Source organism: Calonectris borealis, chromosome 1 (assembly GCF_964195595.1).
Source record: "Calonectris borealis chromosome 1, bCalBor7.hap1.2, whole genome shotgun sequence".
NCBI classification, from domain to species: domain Eukaryota; kingdom Metazoa; phylum Chordata; class Aves; order Procellariiformes; family Procellariidae; genus Calonectris; species Calonectris borealis.
The window spans coordinates 94,883,609-94,900,100 of record NC_134312.1 but is presented as its reverse complement, the minus strand read 5'-3'; the positions used below and the strand labels follow the sequence as shown (position 1 = coordinate 94,900,100).

The window sequence follows — 16,492 nt, the reverse complement described above, 5'->3', positions numbered from 1 at the left end:
TTTATTAGTTTATAATATGTTACCAGGCAAGAAGCAATTTACAAGCATCAGCAAGGGTTTGATTGCTTTCTTATATATCCACCAGAGCCCTACTTAAAAAGAAAAACAATCCTTTAATGGAGATAAGTGTTACAAAGTTTTAAGGATGCCCTAAGCTTTTAAAAGGTTGAACATTCAAAATTAAGGCTCTAGAGTAACATAGTAAGATCTTTGTTAATTACAGAAAATCACAGGAAGAATACCCAGAAGACTTTCACTTTTGCTCATGACTTTATTAGTCTTCACTCTTCTTGAACTGTACTATCCAAAGCAGGCTTTCTCTATACTAGGCCTAGGGAAATTATTCCGAAAGGGGTCAGTGTTCTTCTCTGCAGGGAAGACTTCCATGTTGAAGAAGGGGGGCATGGGGGAGTTGTGGGGTTCTGTATGTGTTTATGAGCATGTGGTGGTCAATTTCCTCTGCATAGAAGGAAATCTTACTTCCAGTTGATGAGATTTACACCTGAGTTCAGATCTTCAGCAAGAGGAAATAGAGTTTTCCTAAGCCCTGCTTACCATAGACAGAGCCAGTTCCCATTCCCTTGGTTTGGCCCTAGTTCTAGAAAAGGGAAAAAGTGGAAAGGGTTGTGATCCATCACCTGTGGCAAACCCCTTGAAGACATTCTATGGAAGTGTGAGAGGCAGAACATCTCTGTTTTTACTGGAGAACTTTCAGCAAGGCTCAAATTTTGATGGGGCAAAACTAGAGATGTAGCAAAAGACGTTGGTAGCTATGAGTCGGGGCTATAAAGTAGTAAATGGACAGGGGGAAGGCCACAAAAGAGGCAAGATGATGAGGTTAAAGTTGGGAGAAAGAACTAGTTGTGTGATTGGGGAAACGGGACTGAGGACATGGGAGAGGTCTGGGGGATGCCAGAGAAACAAGAGTCATATTGCCAGTGACAGTGAGGGAAAGCAGAGAGAGGTGAGACATCAGGAAGTTGTAGAAGAGAACTCGGGGGCTTCTCTTCTATTACTCCTGTAAATTTCGTGTTGAGAGAATGTAAAAGAAAAAAGATAGCTGTTTCCAAGCCAAATCTAAGTGAATGTCAGGGCCAGGAAGCAGGTGGCAGTTTATGCATACTTTTTCCTTCCCAAACCTACCAATAAGCCCGTTTTCAATTAAAAGAGAAACATAAGGCTTTGGATGACTTTGCACGGTTCTGTAATAAATACATGCGCTCCTTTTAAATGAACACATCCACCACTGTCCTGCTGCAATGCTAAATCTGCCTGAAACCCTCTTACAGTGGTTCATTGCTAACTTGGATCTTGCTCCAGACACACTCCTCCTATGACAAGGGTCACATTCCTAATGGAAAAAGTACAGACAGGAAGGTAGTAACATGGTGTCAATTATGCCGTTGAATTTTACTTTTATTTTACAGGTCAGGGTTTATTCTAGCTAACAGGCCTCTTCTAGTCAAAACAAAACAAGAATGCTCCCTCTGCTTTTCAGGGAGAGTGTTAAAATTTGTTATCCCAATGCATTCTAGCTGCCTGTGCATAAATATCCTTTCTCAATGCTTGCTTGTGAAGGAAACTGTTCGTTGTGTTTTGCAGGTACAACTTCTGAACCTTCATCTTCTTTCTGCTCTCTCTTTGGCTCTGATTTCTCTCCCATTCTCTTGTGAGACTTGCTTTTTCTCAAATGCAATCTCTCTCTTTCTTTCCTCTCCTTTGTGCCTTCAGGTTGCTAAAAGGCAGGAGAAAAATAGCATGGAATTAAAAGCGACTCCCACATGAACAGCAAAATCTCATTATTTTATTTCACTAGTAATTTATAATAAAATATTCTAGTTGCCTACCTCAGCAAGGTTAGCTTTAACATGATGGGCTCAAATTCAAGGCCCCAGCCAGTCATCCTAAAACTCAGCAATAGGTAACATGCTTTTGATTATACTCTATGTGTGGTAGGAGGGTCACCTGTCTGGAGGGCTGAAGGGGGAGAGGAGAAAGGAGGGGAGAAGGGAGAGACTCTCAGATTTCAGCCCAGACTCCATGCTTCTGTCCTTTCACATCATCCATCTTCATGTGCCTAAAGGCTGTTCAGTGCTAGCTGCAAAGACCTCACTGAAAACAAGTGCTGAAAATCATGAAGCATCCTCAAAACCACTTTTATAAGAGAAAAGCAATATGCGGGGAAGGAGATGAAATGGGATTACCTTTCCCTCATTTTTTTTTTCTTTTAACCTGTGTAGTCATGTAAAGAGTGATTTGAATCACACCCACAGAGCTCTGAACGCAAAAAAAACACTTCACTTGAAGCTACAAGTTTAAGCCCACTCCCAAATTTCCTTTCAGATCTGTAACAGCTATCACTCAGTTCTTCGAGGTTCTGAAGTCCTTCACGCCTCCCAACCTTCAATGGTGACTGAGGGAATGACAACAATTTGGTCTACTTGAAAGGTAAATTAAAATACAGCCTGGCACACCTCAGTGTGGATTACAGAAGGGTACCAGAATCCATGTTTTTAACTGGAACCGAAGCCATATTTAGTGCATTATGCTCACTATACCTATTGTACAATTATTACACACTCACAGACTTTCTAGCTATAGGCACTTTTGAGAAATCGTAAATGATAAACCAGATAACCACTGGTGAGGGTTGGCAAATGAGGCAATGTGAAGTTCCAAATGAAATAAATTCTGAGTAGTTCCTAAAGGGGAAAAAGAAGATTAGAGAATGCACTTAAAATCTTAACAATTGCATAACAGAGTTGTCATCACCATAATTCTGCATATTCTTAGAGAACTGGGCATGCAAGGACTATAACTGTGGGACCGATCATGTAACGATGCTGCTTATTAAAAAGAGATTTTTTTTCTCTCTTGTTGCTGTACAGAAGGTCTGCAAAGAGAGCTGAAAATTACTTCTCTGTACAAATTTGTTAGTGTCAACAAACTAAAAAAAAAAGATACTTCCCTCTGTTGTTATTTGGTGCTAATGTCAAGTGTTATTCAAGCACAGCTTTTTCAGTAGGGTGACTGAATTTGATAGTGTTCTTCTGATACTTAAAAGCGCGTTAGAGTTTATTACCCTTCCTTCCATTGTATGATACACTAGATAGTATATATCACAATATTAAAAATATGTTAAGGTGTCATAGAAAAAAGGTTGTTATTGGCTACGTCATCAACACAAACCATATAGAAAATGCTCATGCCTCAGGACAGAATGATGGAGAGAAGAGAAGGACGAAATGAGGGGAGAATCCCCTGCTGGCTGCATGCCCTTACAGTGAAAATAAGTTCAGCCACTTATAGTAATGGCTGCTGCTGCACCTCTGTGGTGACATTGAAGTAAGCAGATGGGTGGACTCCTAAGGGATGAAAGAGAAGCCTCTCAAACACCACGATGTCTGGCAATCTTACAAATAACACCGTATATGGTTAAACCAGGTCAGCAGCAGTGAGAAAGAGAGCTGGGTCTTACGGCAAAAGTGAAGCAAACCTGGTTTTATATTGTCATGTTTTGTTGGCATAGCCGTAGAAACCTCTGAAAACATTGCCACAGCCAGTGTGATGTCTCATTTTGAGGATACACATTTTTTAATAATTCTAGATGGCAACACTACATCAAGAATGCTCATACTAACAATACTGCCACTTTAGCCTTGTTTGGGCTACTGTAAGGACCACATCATTTGTGAAATTCTAATTCAAGTTTATTTCTGCTCTTCCCCCAGCAAAGCCACAGCAATTACACCTGGGATAAAGCTGGCCTGCTTGCTGGTTTGGTTGTTTTTTTTTTTTTTTTGAAGTGATCTTAAGGCTGTTATTTGTTGTTACCTACCAAAGAAACTGAGCGTTTGCTTTTGAGATGCAATTGCTTTTCAAAGGACTCTGCAAATTCCTGCATGGAGTTTGATCTTGTCTCTGGGCATGAGCTGTCTGCTGAAGGTGTTCTGCTTGCCTTCCTGTGGCAGTGGCATTTGACATCTTGGTCTTCTTGAAATTCCTTGGAGCCCTTGAGATGTCCTGAAGATGAGCCTTTGCTAGAGGCATGAAGTCGTGTTGAATGGAGTGAGGAAAGCCTGGCCTGCAAAATAAGAGGTCTTTGTTGAGTATTGAATATTAAAGCAGAGCACGCAGGGCAGATTCTCTCTGTTACAGAGCTCTCTCCCAAAAATGGTGCACAATGAAGGACCTTGCCCAGACTCCTGTATCTTTCCTTTTATGTGCAGGAGAATCACACTGCCAAGAGCTTGCTTTCCAGAGGCAGCAGCAGAATTTGCTTTTATTCCTGTTTTTGAGTATATAAGCTTTGGCACCGAAATGAGCATTTCAAGTGTAAAGTGTGCTGGGTTCTTCTAGTACTCACTGACACTAAAAGAAACTGGGACCCTTCATAACGTCAAAAACTCAGGCCTCACATCTGGTGTCAGGTTCTAGGCAGGGCTCTCATAAAGCAAAGACCCAGCCTTTTGTGGCCAGAAGAGCCAGATACAGGGTTTGACCCACAGGTGCTCCAGGTGTTATCGGATGTTCATCTGAGTGTGACAGGGACCATTTCTAGCCCAGCTGTGTCAAATTTGCAGCATGGCCTACATGCGGGCAAGATTCTCTATTGTCCAGGTCTGAATTTTCTGCTTTGTCCTGAACTGATGAGGGAGCACTTTCAGGGCATTGAGGGACACATCCCTACCATAGAAATGGTAGGAAACAGGCTTCCTACAATTACATTTGTAGGGCTAAAGTGGGGAGGGAGTAGATAGCTGTTTAGTTTCTGTATGGTTCAATTTTCCCATGTCTGACATGCAGATAAAAGCTATTGTGTTTAATTGAATGTCTGTAAAGGAGATTAAACTGATACAGAACTGTAGTGTCCTGTGGAGTCATGTATTGGTGGTTTTAGAAGTAGACAGACCTGTAGAAGAGATGGGTGAAAAGGCCACCACATAGAGCCAGGCATGCCCCAAACCCTGCCAGCTGTTGATGTTTTTTCAGGGTGAGGGGCTGAACACTGGTAAGATGCAGGTGGTGAAAGTTGTGAGAGAGAGATGTGAAGTACAAAACATGAGACCCCCCAGGTGTCAGGTTATGGCACTACAGGCACCCAGCTGCATACGTGTTTGAATGCGTACACGTTTTGCATAAGCCTGGCGCTAAGCCTTCAGATACTGAGTAACCCTAAGAAGCTCTGCTGGCTTCAGGGGAGCTGTGATTGTTTATAACAACTGAAGGTCTATTTCACAGATCCTGAAATGCTTTCTAAGAAAATCCAGGAGAAAACCCTACACTCAGAGTAGGGTTTTTTGGTTTGGATTTTTGTTTTGTTTTGTTTTGCTTTGTTTTTTTAACAACAGTGGAAAGGTAAACCAACTTGCTATAGTGGCCACATGAATCTACAGACCTTGGACTGCAAGGGACCTGAAACATCTCCTGCATACATTTGCATTTACTCTGGCCCAAATGCTATTATAAATGTTTCAGCACAACAGGGACCTGTGCAGCCTTTCTCTGAATAGTGAGACCATGCATCCATATGGTTGTGACTACATCACATTAGACAGGCTTGATGAAAGGTGCTAAATCACCAGTAAACCTACACCTGACAGCGTTATGCATCTTCCAGCAAAATGCTGCAGATCTGTATAAGTAGATTTGTCTCCCTCATTACTATAGTTCCCACATGCAGCTGTTGGCGGTAACTGAGAATATATTTTCTTGGGGCTATATATCCTGCTATTTACTAATCTATACTTCCCATTTCCACAGGCATCTGCAACTCTTGGTTCTTCTCCATAAGCCTTATACCTGACAGAAGGACCTAATACCAAAGGGTTTTCAGATCATACGGTACTGGTTCCATTTCATTTCCAGACATAAGCTTACTTCAGTAACTAGTATGGTGGACTGCCTCTGAGAGTAGTGGTAATGATTTCTGCCATCCTATTTTTACCTTGGTTTCAAACCAATCAATACAGCTGTAATTTCTGTAAGGTCATATTGTATTGTTATTTTAAAAAGCATCAAAGCAATCACATTGTGCTTGAGGGTACACATGCCATGTCAAACTCAACAAGCTAAATGTCTTCTATGTCATTTTAATCGCATCAACATATATTGTTTCCTGGAAATAAAAATTGTCTCACACTAAAAATCACTGGTGTTTGTTCTTAGAGGGTTTGGGAAAAAAAAAAAAAACAGGAGGACAGCTGAAATGGAGGATGGTATTCTATCAATCCTATTTTCCAATATTTGTAAGTGTTTTATTTTACTAAGATGCTGCTTTTAATATCCCTTCACAGATGGAATTATAGTTAAGCCCTTAACAAAAAGACTGCAGTTCACAAACTGACATGGCACCAATGGTCCAGAAAAGGGACAGGACTTTCTCTGAAATGTGTATCTGCCTCAGTGGACTAAGGGTAAAGCTACACATACATATTTATGTCATCATATTACTGTGACTGTGACTCCTCTCACAGCACCTTTGCATGATACATACCACCATAACTACAAGGACAGCATGCTCACTCACGTTAGCATGTTGCTGTCTTATGAACACAGCCCTGCAGAGGACAGGAGCCTTAACACAACTGTTCAAGCACGAACATTTCGCGGCTTATAACTAGTACAGGACATTAGTCTTCTTTTATTGAAGATTGACTATGTGGAGAACTGAGAGAGTCATAAAATGAAGCTCAGAAATGAAGCAGTTCTGGCACTGACTTTAGATAAAATCCACATGGCTTTCTTCCTGCTTCTTACATTTAATTCGTGCATTTAATACACATTTGGTGCCAGATTGATTGCTTGGTAACACTGTAAATAAGAACGGCTGAAGACTGCTTTAACTTATGCTTCCCCTCCTGAAGTCTCAGCAGCTGCTGGCAACAGAGATTGCCCCTGTATCTGCACACTCTGGTGTCCACCCGTTGCTGCTGTCACCCCTTGCCAAAGGTCTCTGAGCGCAGACCCAGTATCTGCTCCTGTCCTCGCCCCAGCAGCTGCCTTGTGCCTACACCTGGTGCCTCTTTAGTGAACTCCCCTTGGTCTCTGGCTCCTGGGATCTGACCCTGAATAGCTCTTAAACTGGAAAAGTGGGGAGGAGATGAAACATGGGAAAAGGCATGGGAAGGAAGAATGATAAATGCTCCCCTATATCAAAATGGGGAAATTTTGCCAGTGCTGGGAAAGCCAGAAGCACCGAGCATGTTCTCAGGGGTTGTTTCTCACTCCCTTTAGTACTCCCTTTTCCTGCTTGAGCCTTTGTGTAAAGGCCAGTCATGCTCAATGTATCTATTTACACAACAGCTAATCTTTTGCTAATTGCCCATCTAAAACACACAAAAAGTACACAAACAAAAATGCTTCACAAAATTGATGTCAATATAATATGCCTATTCTCTTTCTCAGTATCTGTTGGAGACAAGATAATTGCTTCCATCTTTTGGGCTTGATCTGAGGGCTTGCACAGCTGTCAGTAAGAAAATTAATCTCCAGTGTGTCAGCACGAGTGTTCATTGTTTGCTGAAGTTTACACAATGACCCCAGTACTTTAGGATTTTGGAACATCTGCATTCAGATGCTGTCCCACAGTTTCCTTTCCTTCTGACAAGCTTATAGCCAAGCATATATTCCTTAAAAATGTTTTGGCCTAGACTCCAACTGATTTGTAGTAACAATATTGTGGTAGATGTTCAGTCTGACTTTAGATTAAATTAAATGTTAGTAACTCCAACAGCGGTCAGTTGTTCTGCTCCCACTCTCAACTGTTTTGTACCAGATTTTCTCCTGTGAACAGCAATGTCTACCTGAAGGTGGATACGTTTATAGGGTTGTAAAGCTCTTATCAGTGCTCCTTTGCCTCCTATCTTTTCCCCACAACAAAATGTCTAGGAGGTAAACTGTCCTGAGCCAAAATGGTGGAGGATAACTAGAATGTGTCAAGGAAAGTCGTAGCTGGAGACTTCAAAAAGGGTATCAGAGTTAAAGTGTCTAAAGTTTGCCAGGGGAACAAGTTAACTAAAGGAGATGAAAACAAATGACTTGGTTCTCCCCAGGCAGTTTTCACATTCAGTGTTGGCCCACAGCAACATATACAACTCTGATGCTTTTCAGGGGAGTGGAGTTGCAAGTTTTAGCCTGTCTTGCCAGTGACCCAGTGAAGGATGAATATAATTTTGTGTTCCCCTCTGCAAAATGGGAATGACAATGGCAAAAGCATTTTGTGAAGCTCGTCTCAGTAATGTTTGTGAGGTATACTAAGATACTCAGAAAAAAATAATGAAAGATATTGGGAAAAAAAATCACGAAAACTGTTGTTAGTTTGGGAGTTGTTCTACAACCTTTATCCATATTTTACCATTATAGAATGCCACAGAAGTTTACCATTGTGTTTGAGGTGAGAGCAGTGGCTTGTCTTTCTACAGCACAGGAAAAACTACAAAGACCAACACACCAATTTGGAGCTGAAAGCCATTTCCAGCATTGTGCAAAACCACCTTTTGTGCTATACTGCTAGCATTTTGCTGTGTAATACCAAAACACTCCTGATGCAGATGCAGTTTATGTGGGCAGGACTGCACTCTCACTGATGCACCAGCCCTGGATACGAAACAAAGTGTGCTGGCAGTGCTGTTTTGGCAGTACCATTGTATCTGCACAAGGAACTTTTGCCAACAGCTGTGTCAGTCAGAACCTGCTGACTTGATTTTTATCAGGACAGCGATGTTGTCTCCATTTACGACGTTGACACAGAAGAAAGGGAACACTCTGATCTGCTGTGGAGGTATTAACTTACAGAAGAGACAAAGTCTGACCTCAGTTATTAATCCTCCTGATTAATAGCACTGTTCTGATAAAATGAAGATAATATTTAACTAACACTGATAAGTGTTTTGAATCTTACAGTAGTTATCATTTGTAATAATGAATCTTACAGTACTTATCATTTATAATAACTGTGTAAAAACCACACATTCAGGTGCAATAGCAAGTTGTTGCTCTCAACAAAGAGATGTTCTTTCTGAAGGTATTTCTAAGGAGTTATTAGTGCCCATTTGTTTGACTTCTGGATTTGGTTTAAGACAACATGTTTCAGCGCTCCTCACTACCAACCAGTCAGAGATTTCCAAATAAAAAAGTTTCATCTCAAAATTTATCTCCGAATCATAAAATCTCCAAACAAATCTTCCCTTCTCATTCCTCCAGTCAATTTCTGGCACTTGAAGCAGTTGAAATTTATATCTCTTGTATAATACTACTGGAGCAAGACAAATTTGTGTGGACCATTAATGTAAAGGCCAGACATAATTAAGTGTACAGGATAACTTTAGCTCGCTGAACAGTAATGTCAAAAGTCACAGTCGTCTTCTTCTGTCAGCTAACTTAATCCAAGTTCTAGGTGTTGATTCAGGGATGTAACTATAGCAAAGTATTTGAATAGCTATTGGCTAAGTATTTAAATTGCTTTTGAACAAATCGAATATAAGAACATGCTTCAAATGAAATGTACGTATGTGTACGCATACAAATACACACACGAATATACACGAAGATGTGTTCAGCAGCTTGCTGAATAGACAGTGATTTAAAGTACATTCTTGCACTTTGGTCTGTATTGGGGCCTAAAGAAATCACATATGCGTAGATCTCTGAAGGACAACATTAAAATACAGTAAAATTAATTTAAAAAAAACATTAACAAACATTCTGTTTTCAGGCATTCTGATGGAATCCATCAGCACAGCTCTAGCTCAGAGTCTGTCTTGCAATCTGTGACCAGGGTGAGATATAACTGTAAATAATAAATGTGGCTGATCAGTTCAAAACTAATGAATGAAGGTTACCTCTCCAACCTGTCCATTAATTCAAAGAGGGGGGAGGTGGTTTTGGTCTGTTTTGTTTTTCTTAGCCAAATTTTTTGAAAATGAAAAATCCCACAGCTTAGAACATGGCAGCTCCAGTGGAGGAGAACTTCCAAGGTGAAAATATAGCATGGCAGAAAAAGAAGTCTGGAAAAGATTAGCTGTTTCTCCCCAATAGAGTAGCATTTACTTTGTTGCAGCCATAGTAACCTAAGGATATAAATGAAAAATGGTTTGTAAGGAAACATAATATCTTTGGTAAGCCAACTGATGTAGTTGGAAAAAAAGAGACAGGCTTGGACCACCTAAACATTTTTTTAGGGCTGAAATAAAAGCAACCGCCTTCAAGTAAAGAGCAGACTGGGAGCAGCTGCTTTCAGTTTAACTTCATTTTGATAATTGGTTAGACAGTTGTGAGCTGCCTTAAAAAACTACCTCTGTGTGTGAACCCTACCCCTTTCCCAACTATTCTGTTGGTTTAGGAATAAAGAACATGCTTCTCCCTTAAAATCTTACTTCACAGTATAACGTTATGTGTCGCATCCTTATTTTCAGTCATATGTTTTCAACAAGGAGGGACTGCATCCTCTATCTTAAACTAAAAGTTATACCTGCAAACAGCTAAATCCCGGGGAGTAAAGCGTACAACTTCCTGGAGACGGTACAGTTGCAACATTAGGTCCAAATCCTGTGAATACATGCAGGCTTATGTAGTTTTACGCGTGAGAACAGACTCATTGAAGCCAATGTTTGTGTGCCAGTTTCCAAAATGTTTTGATCTCTGCCAGGTCATGCTTAGCAGGCAGAACAACTTTGTAATACACAGTTAGGCAGTTATTACACCCTTCTCCTTACATTTCTGGTCCTGTCATTGCTTAGGTTGGAGTTTGCCAGTTTTCTTGTGTGCCAAAGGCACCGGAGGCCTGACCCTGGCAGGCAGCTAAGTTCAAAAAGCAACTACCTGCTGCCAGTGGGAGCTGAACTTACTCAGCAAGGTGTACCATACTCATCCTCACAGACCTCTAGGGCCATGTCCCTGGGGACAGCACTTATATTTACACATAAACTACGCACACACAGACAGAGAGAGAAAACTGCACACAGCTCTTACCGGAAGGGAGGCTCTCCTTTCACTAAAGGGTCGTGTCTGACGTTTCTTGTGGCCTCTACCCTCTTTCTCATTCTCATCGATCAAGTTGTGGCCCCAGAAGCTGCTCATCCATTTTGCAAAGGAAATGTCATCATCCTCTTCATATTCCATGTACAGACGCTCCAAACTTGGGGGGGTCTCCCAACCAGACCAGGAAAAACAAGGTCAAATGCCACCAGCAAGCCAATAGCCCCAAACTGTTCTGCCAACAAGAGGAAGAGAAGACACAGTTTCAACCACTCTTTCTGCTCTTCATCCCCCAAAATCCGTCCCACTGCAGCCCTAGGCACTGTCTAAACATAAAGTCAATCCTTTCTCATCTCTTTTCAACAAGGTTTCTTTTAACCTTTCCATTACAGCGATGTCCAATATGACTCTGCCGCAGGGGGCTGGTGGGAAGGGAAATGTGTTGGCTGTTCCCTGTGTGTTGCTGTTGAGTGCCCCAGCTGTCAATACCAATGGAGAATTGCCCACGGTTACACGCCTGGGAGGTGCGTACACGAACCCAAAGCAGATTGTGATTTTGAGAAGCAGAATTGACATATTGATGGTGGTCAGGAGCTGGCACAGCTGCTTGCAGAGGCCTAACTGGCTCTGTGGGAGGGAGGACAGATGGCCCGCTCTTCCCATGCCGGCCTCCCTCCTGACTTCTGTTGTCTCTGCTCTTCCTTCGGTGTTCGGGAAACGTGGTCTGCCTAGGTAGAAGAAAGCCCTCCCTGAAGAAACTGCTTGTTCATTTTTGGGTTGTGACAGCCAGCGTGAACTTGCATCAGCTGCTTTTCACCAGAGCCATTTCATCTGCCATATTGGGGTTATGGGAGGCCCTGCCTTACTTGAAGGCACACAGAGTAAAAACAGGTCTCGTTCCTCACCACCAGCCCTGGGTGTAGGCTGTATAGGCCCTGTCTATACCACAAAACAGAACAGGGCTGGGGACTGTTTTCTGGCCCTGAGACCAAGTGGCTAGACTGGTCACATCTTCCATACATGGCGCTTGTGCTGTGGGTCTCCTCGAGCCTGTACGTAATGCACTGTGGCTGTAATACTTTGTTGTAACTTTTCTGTCTTTTTTATGTGAAAACACCTGAAATAACATGAAAACTCTGTTGTGGCCCATAAAACTGTTGTTTGTGTAGTATGAAGCTGGAAGATGTGTTACATGCCTTGGGACACGGCAGAAGAACACGGAGGAGTGCTTTGAGGCTGTAGAGCCTGTTGGGATAGTGTTGGAACAGGAGGAAGAGACCCAAATCTAACTTCCTATCGAAGCAGTCCTTGGTGTGTGCTAGGTACCTAGAGGTTCTCCTGGTGCCTAGGCATTGCTGTGGAGATGCTAGATGGCCTTGGCCAGAACTATGCCAAAAGCTTGCTGGCAATTTAGCATTATGGAGAATCAGCGGTCCAGCATTAAACCTTGCTCCTTGTCCTCAGTCTATTTAGCAAGGCAGATATAGTAACAAAACTCCAGTTTCATTCATGTGAGTGTAGGTGTGAGGTTTAAATACAATACTCTGATGTAGGACTCTTCGTTCTGAACAATAGGGGTGAAGGGACCAATTGGTCATGGATGCCTATATGCCAGAATTTTACCTTGTCTAGGGCAGACGAGACCATGGTTAATACAAGCACCGGGAGTACCTGGGTGTGCAGATGGCATATCCTCAGATGTTGCATATCAGAGCTTGGAGACACAACCAAACCTGCAGCAGGCTTCTTTCTTGGCAGAGGCACAGATGGACAGGAGCGAGAGGAATACCCACAAAACAGTACAGTAAAAAGACACCTGAAGCAATAAAAAGGATGTGTAGGCTGATTCTCCAGGTGGGGAAGAACACTCCTGGCCATATTCTGACAGCCTGAATTTGAGTTACGTCCTTGAGGCTACCAATCTGTACGGGCAAGGTACATCTGAAGGCCTGTGCTAGCTCCTAGGAAGCATCACATGGGTGGAATTTAGGCTGTCCCGGTAGGAAGCTATGGGCCTGTTGATACAAATTTTCTATTCTATGGTTTAAGTTTCTTCTTTTCTGACATGTGAGGCAGAACTGCAGCCTGTCGTGTGGAGTAGGAAACGCTTCTGCTGTGCTGAGACAGGTGACAGGGAACAGTGGGAGAGAGGCTGTCCCACAGCTTTGGCAAAATATGCTTATGTAAATAGTAATAATCCATAAATTAAGGGAGACACAGCTCAAACTGTTTACTACCAGGCACCAAGGCACTCATAGTCCAGCAGGGCAAATTTTAGTTGGGCTCCTGAGGTATTTGCTTTGTGATCTTACTGTTGTTTTTATCTTCACTCCTTTTTTTCTTCAGTGCAATATGTGTCTTCACACATATTCCTTCCATTTCCCTCCTGCCTACAGTGAAATTTCTAGGTATGAGATGACTAGTGTTATCTGAGTATAAAAAAGTATCAAAGAGGACTCCTCTTCATCCTCAGCTCAGTGCTCCAGGGAAATAAATGGAGACAGAAACATGAGCTTCCTCTGCCTACAGGTAAGGACGCTAAGTAGGCATAGATACACATATATATAATGCATAAGTATATACAACATATATAAAATTTCAGTATTGCATATTAAATTATTTTTATGACAGATTCAATTAATAACAAACAAAAAAAAGAAAAATGGCATTTATAACAAGAATAATTTTGCTTCAAAATGTTCCAGTACAAAGTCCTAGAAACTTTGCATCAGTCCTCTATGTTAGCAGTCCAGAAACTCCATCCGCACACAATTAATCCGGACCTAAAGATACACTCAGAATCTTTAGGCCCGGGCTAATAACTTACTTAAACCCGGAGTGACTCTGTACCTTGCACACCCCACCCCGGGGCACCCTCACACGGGGGCGCCGCTGGCGGGGGAGGGGGAGGCTATCCTGCGGCTACACCGCCGCTCCAGCAGGTGGCGCCGCCCCGCCGGCAGGTCGCCGGGCCGGGCGGTGAGGTGCGGTGCGGCGGGCGGAAGTGCTTGCCACGACCCGAGCCCTCCCGGCGTGCCCTGGGTGTCCGGTGAGCCCTTCCCTCCCCTCCCCCGGGCGGCGGTGTGAGCGCGTCATGGCCGCCTCGAAGCCCGTGGAGGCGGCGGGCGGCGGCGGCGGCACGGGGCTGTCCCGCTGGCAGCTGGCGTTGGTGCTGGGGGCTCCGATTCTGCTGGGCGCCGGGGCGTTCTACCTGTGGGGGCGGCGGGCGGCCCGCCGCGGCGGCAAGGGCGCGAGCGAGCGGAAGACCCCCGAGGGGCGGGCGAGCCCCGGGCCCTGCGGCGGCGGCGGGCAGCCCGATGGGCCCGGCCACGAGGAGATGGTGAGCGCGCGCCGGCGACGGTTGGCGCGGACCCCTCCCCCCCGCGCGCGCGGCAGCCGTTAGCCCCCGCCGCTGTGGGAGGCGGGAGAGGAAGCGCCGCTTTTAACGGCAGGGACGGGGCTTGCCTCCGCCGTCCCCGCTGGGCACGGGGTGTCGGGGCCTGAGCTCGTGGGCTCGGGCCGCGGCAGGGGGTGTTCAGTTGCTGACGGGGCCGCCTGGAGCGGGGAGGGGGGATGCCCGGCCTCTGGTCTGCGGGAGACGGGGCCGGGCAGGCCACTGGACCCGTCCAAAAAGCGGCTGTCAAAGTCCCGGTCCCGGCTCCGGAGGACGCGTGTGAGGGGATGGAGCCACGCTGCGGCGGGTGCACTCAGATGGCATCCTCTTATGCTCAGCGTCGAACAGCTGGGAGGTCGGCCCGTGTAACCGCAGAGTGCTCGTAACCGGGCGTTAACGTTCACGGCTTTTCCCTCGTCTTGCTGCGGTTGGTGGTACTTTGTTCAGAGCGCGTGCATTTGTTCTGGTACTGGTACTTGGAAAAGTGTGTTATTGAACGAATCTTGTCACGAAGGACGCATTAACGAGGTGAGTATGGGTCTGACAACGCGCTGCTGTTAGGTGAATGTACTTCTGTTTCCGAGGGGTAGAATAACTATGAGTGAGTTGCTTCCAGGAATACTATTTTGAAAAAGAAATCTGTGATCGCTTGTATATTAATCTGAGATGCTGGGTACAGCAGAATGGAAAGAAAACACAATCAAAATCTTTTTAAAATGTAATATTTTCCAAGAAAATACAAAAGCCATACAGTTCAAGCAACTGAGACTTCGGAGTAGAGTTTGCTTAAAGAGAGATGCTTTCAAAACTTACATTTATCCTGTTGTAAATTACCATTTTGAGAATTTTCAGATAAAACGGTCTATACAAAAATTGAAGGACAGCATGGAAAATCAGAGTCCAGGTCAGATCCATGATTCTCTTGTATATCTGTATGTGGAAAAATGCCGCTAAGATGCACTTTCTGCACATCTGTAGTCACAGATATATCGTGACAGTCACGTTGCATTACTGAGGTGAGGTTACAGTTGACAAGCATGTTTAAAGTGGTGGATTTGGCAAACTGATTGGCTTTGATAAGAAAATCCCATTAAAATATTCCTGCATTTTCTTCTCCCATTCTTGTATACCACCTGAAATGCTCTGACCACCGTTTAAACTTCCTGTCTGAAATGATCAGGAGAGAAAAAATCAACTTTGGGAGGTTGGAAAAGGTTGGTTTTAACCTTGATTATTTCAGTGATGAAGGTTAATGTTACGTGAGGGGGCGGGCAGTGGCAAGAACACATAGGAGTGGTGAGGAGGGTGGCAACTTCCATAGGTAGTGAATCATAAGTACCCTCAGGCATTCCTGGAAGCCTGGTGAACTGCAAAACCTATGCTGGACCTGGAGGCAGTTACTTGAATGCAGTGATTTGTTACTTCATGGGCAACAGTACTGGGCAAGTAGGGTACAGAGGACAAATTCAGACTGTTTGCTGTGGTAACTTTGGCTTGTGGCTGCAAACAGCATCTGGCATATTTATGGCAGTGTGCTTGCTATGTGTGAGCTCTGGTGTGCAGGCTACTCGTGATCTTTGTGTAGCTGCAGTGACTTTGCTGTTAGTATGTTAACTCTGGGTTTCTTGATTGTATTTCTGAATTGCAGAATATACTATCAAGTGGTTTTGAAGCAAGCACTTAAAACATTTAAAGCACTTATATAGTACTTGTTTTAAAATATTGTGTGTCTAGCTCTTTCAGATTGCTCCACAAATTAAATTACTGGAAGACTCTATGCACCTAAGAATAAGTATATGGTTGGGTGGTATGATCCAGAGTTCCTTGAAGAATGTCATTGCTTATACTATAAAAAAAAGAGAGCTACTATTTAGGAAAGCTGTAGAAGAAGGTATCAGGTTTGCCTTATTACATGAGATAATTGTCTAGCTGGTCAAAATATGGCTGCAACAGGAAAATTAATGTGGCTGCAGATTCCCTTGACTGCTTTATGTGTGTAGGGAGGATTGTCTTGCTGTTCCTCATATCCAAAGCGGTGGTGCCATGTAGATTTCATGTTTCCACACATATTTTATTATGGTGTGGATATTACTGATAAGACCCTTGATTGAAAATATAGCT

The 16,492-nt window shown here is 43.7% G+C and overlaps 2 protein-coding genes across 2 annotated transcripts in view; one reads left to right on the top strand and one right to left on the bottom strand.

Moving 5' to 3' along the window:
* Nucleotides 1-261: 261 nt before the first annotated feature.
* Nucleotides 262-11,212, bottom strand: LNP1 (leukemia NUP98 fusion partner 1). Its single transcript, XM_075168009.1, has 3 exons — nucleotides 10,972-11,212; nucleotides 3,839-4,084; nucleotides 262-1,735 (listed from the first exon to the last, which is right to left on the bottom strand). The coding sequence occupies exons 1-3, from the start codon at nucleotides 11,119-11,121 to the stop codon at nucleotides 1,532-1,534; spliced, it is 600 nt and encodes a 199-aa protein (XP_075024110.1). The 5' UTR covers nucleotides 11,122-11,212; the 3' UTR covers nucleotides 262-1,531.
* Nucleotides 11,213-14,016: 2,804 nt separating this feature from the next.
* TOMM70 (translocase of outer mitochondrial membrane 70) overlaps nucleotides 14,017-16,492 on the top strand; it is a 28,066-nt gene continuing 25,590 nt past the window's right edge. Inside the window, exon 1 of the mRNA XM_075167919.1 lies at nucleotides 14,017-14,317. Within this exon, the coding sequence (XP_075024020.1) occupies nucleotides 14,072-14,317 (246 nt within the window). The 5' untranslated portion in view covers nucleotides 14,017-14,071. The remainder of the gene's footprint in view (nucleotides 14,318-16,492) is intronic.

Coding starts and splice junctions, on each gene's coding strand:
- LNP1 (XM_075168009.1), bottom strand. CDS start 11,121: ATGGAATATGAAGAGGATGATGACATTTCCTTTGCAAAATGGATGAGC. Junction 4,085..10,971: donor AAAGGAGAGCCTCCCTTCCG/GTAAGAGCTGTG, acceptor CTTATTTTGCAG/GCCAGGCTTTCCTCACTCCA. Junction 1,736..3,838: donor GCAAACGCTCAGTTTCTTTG/GTAGGTAACAAC, acceptor CCTGCCTTTTAG/CAACCTGAAGGCACAAAGGA.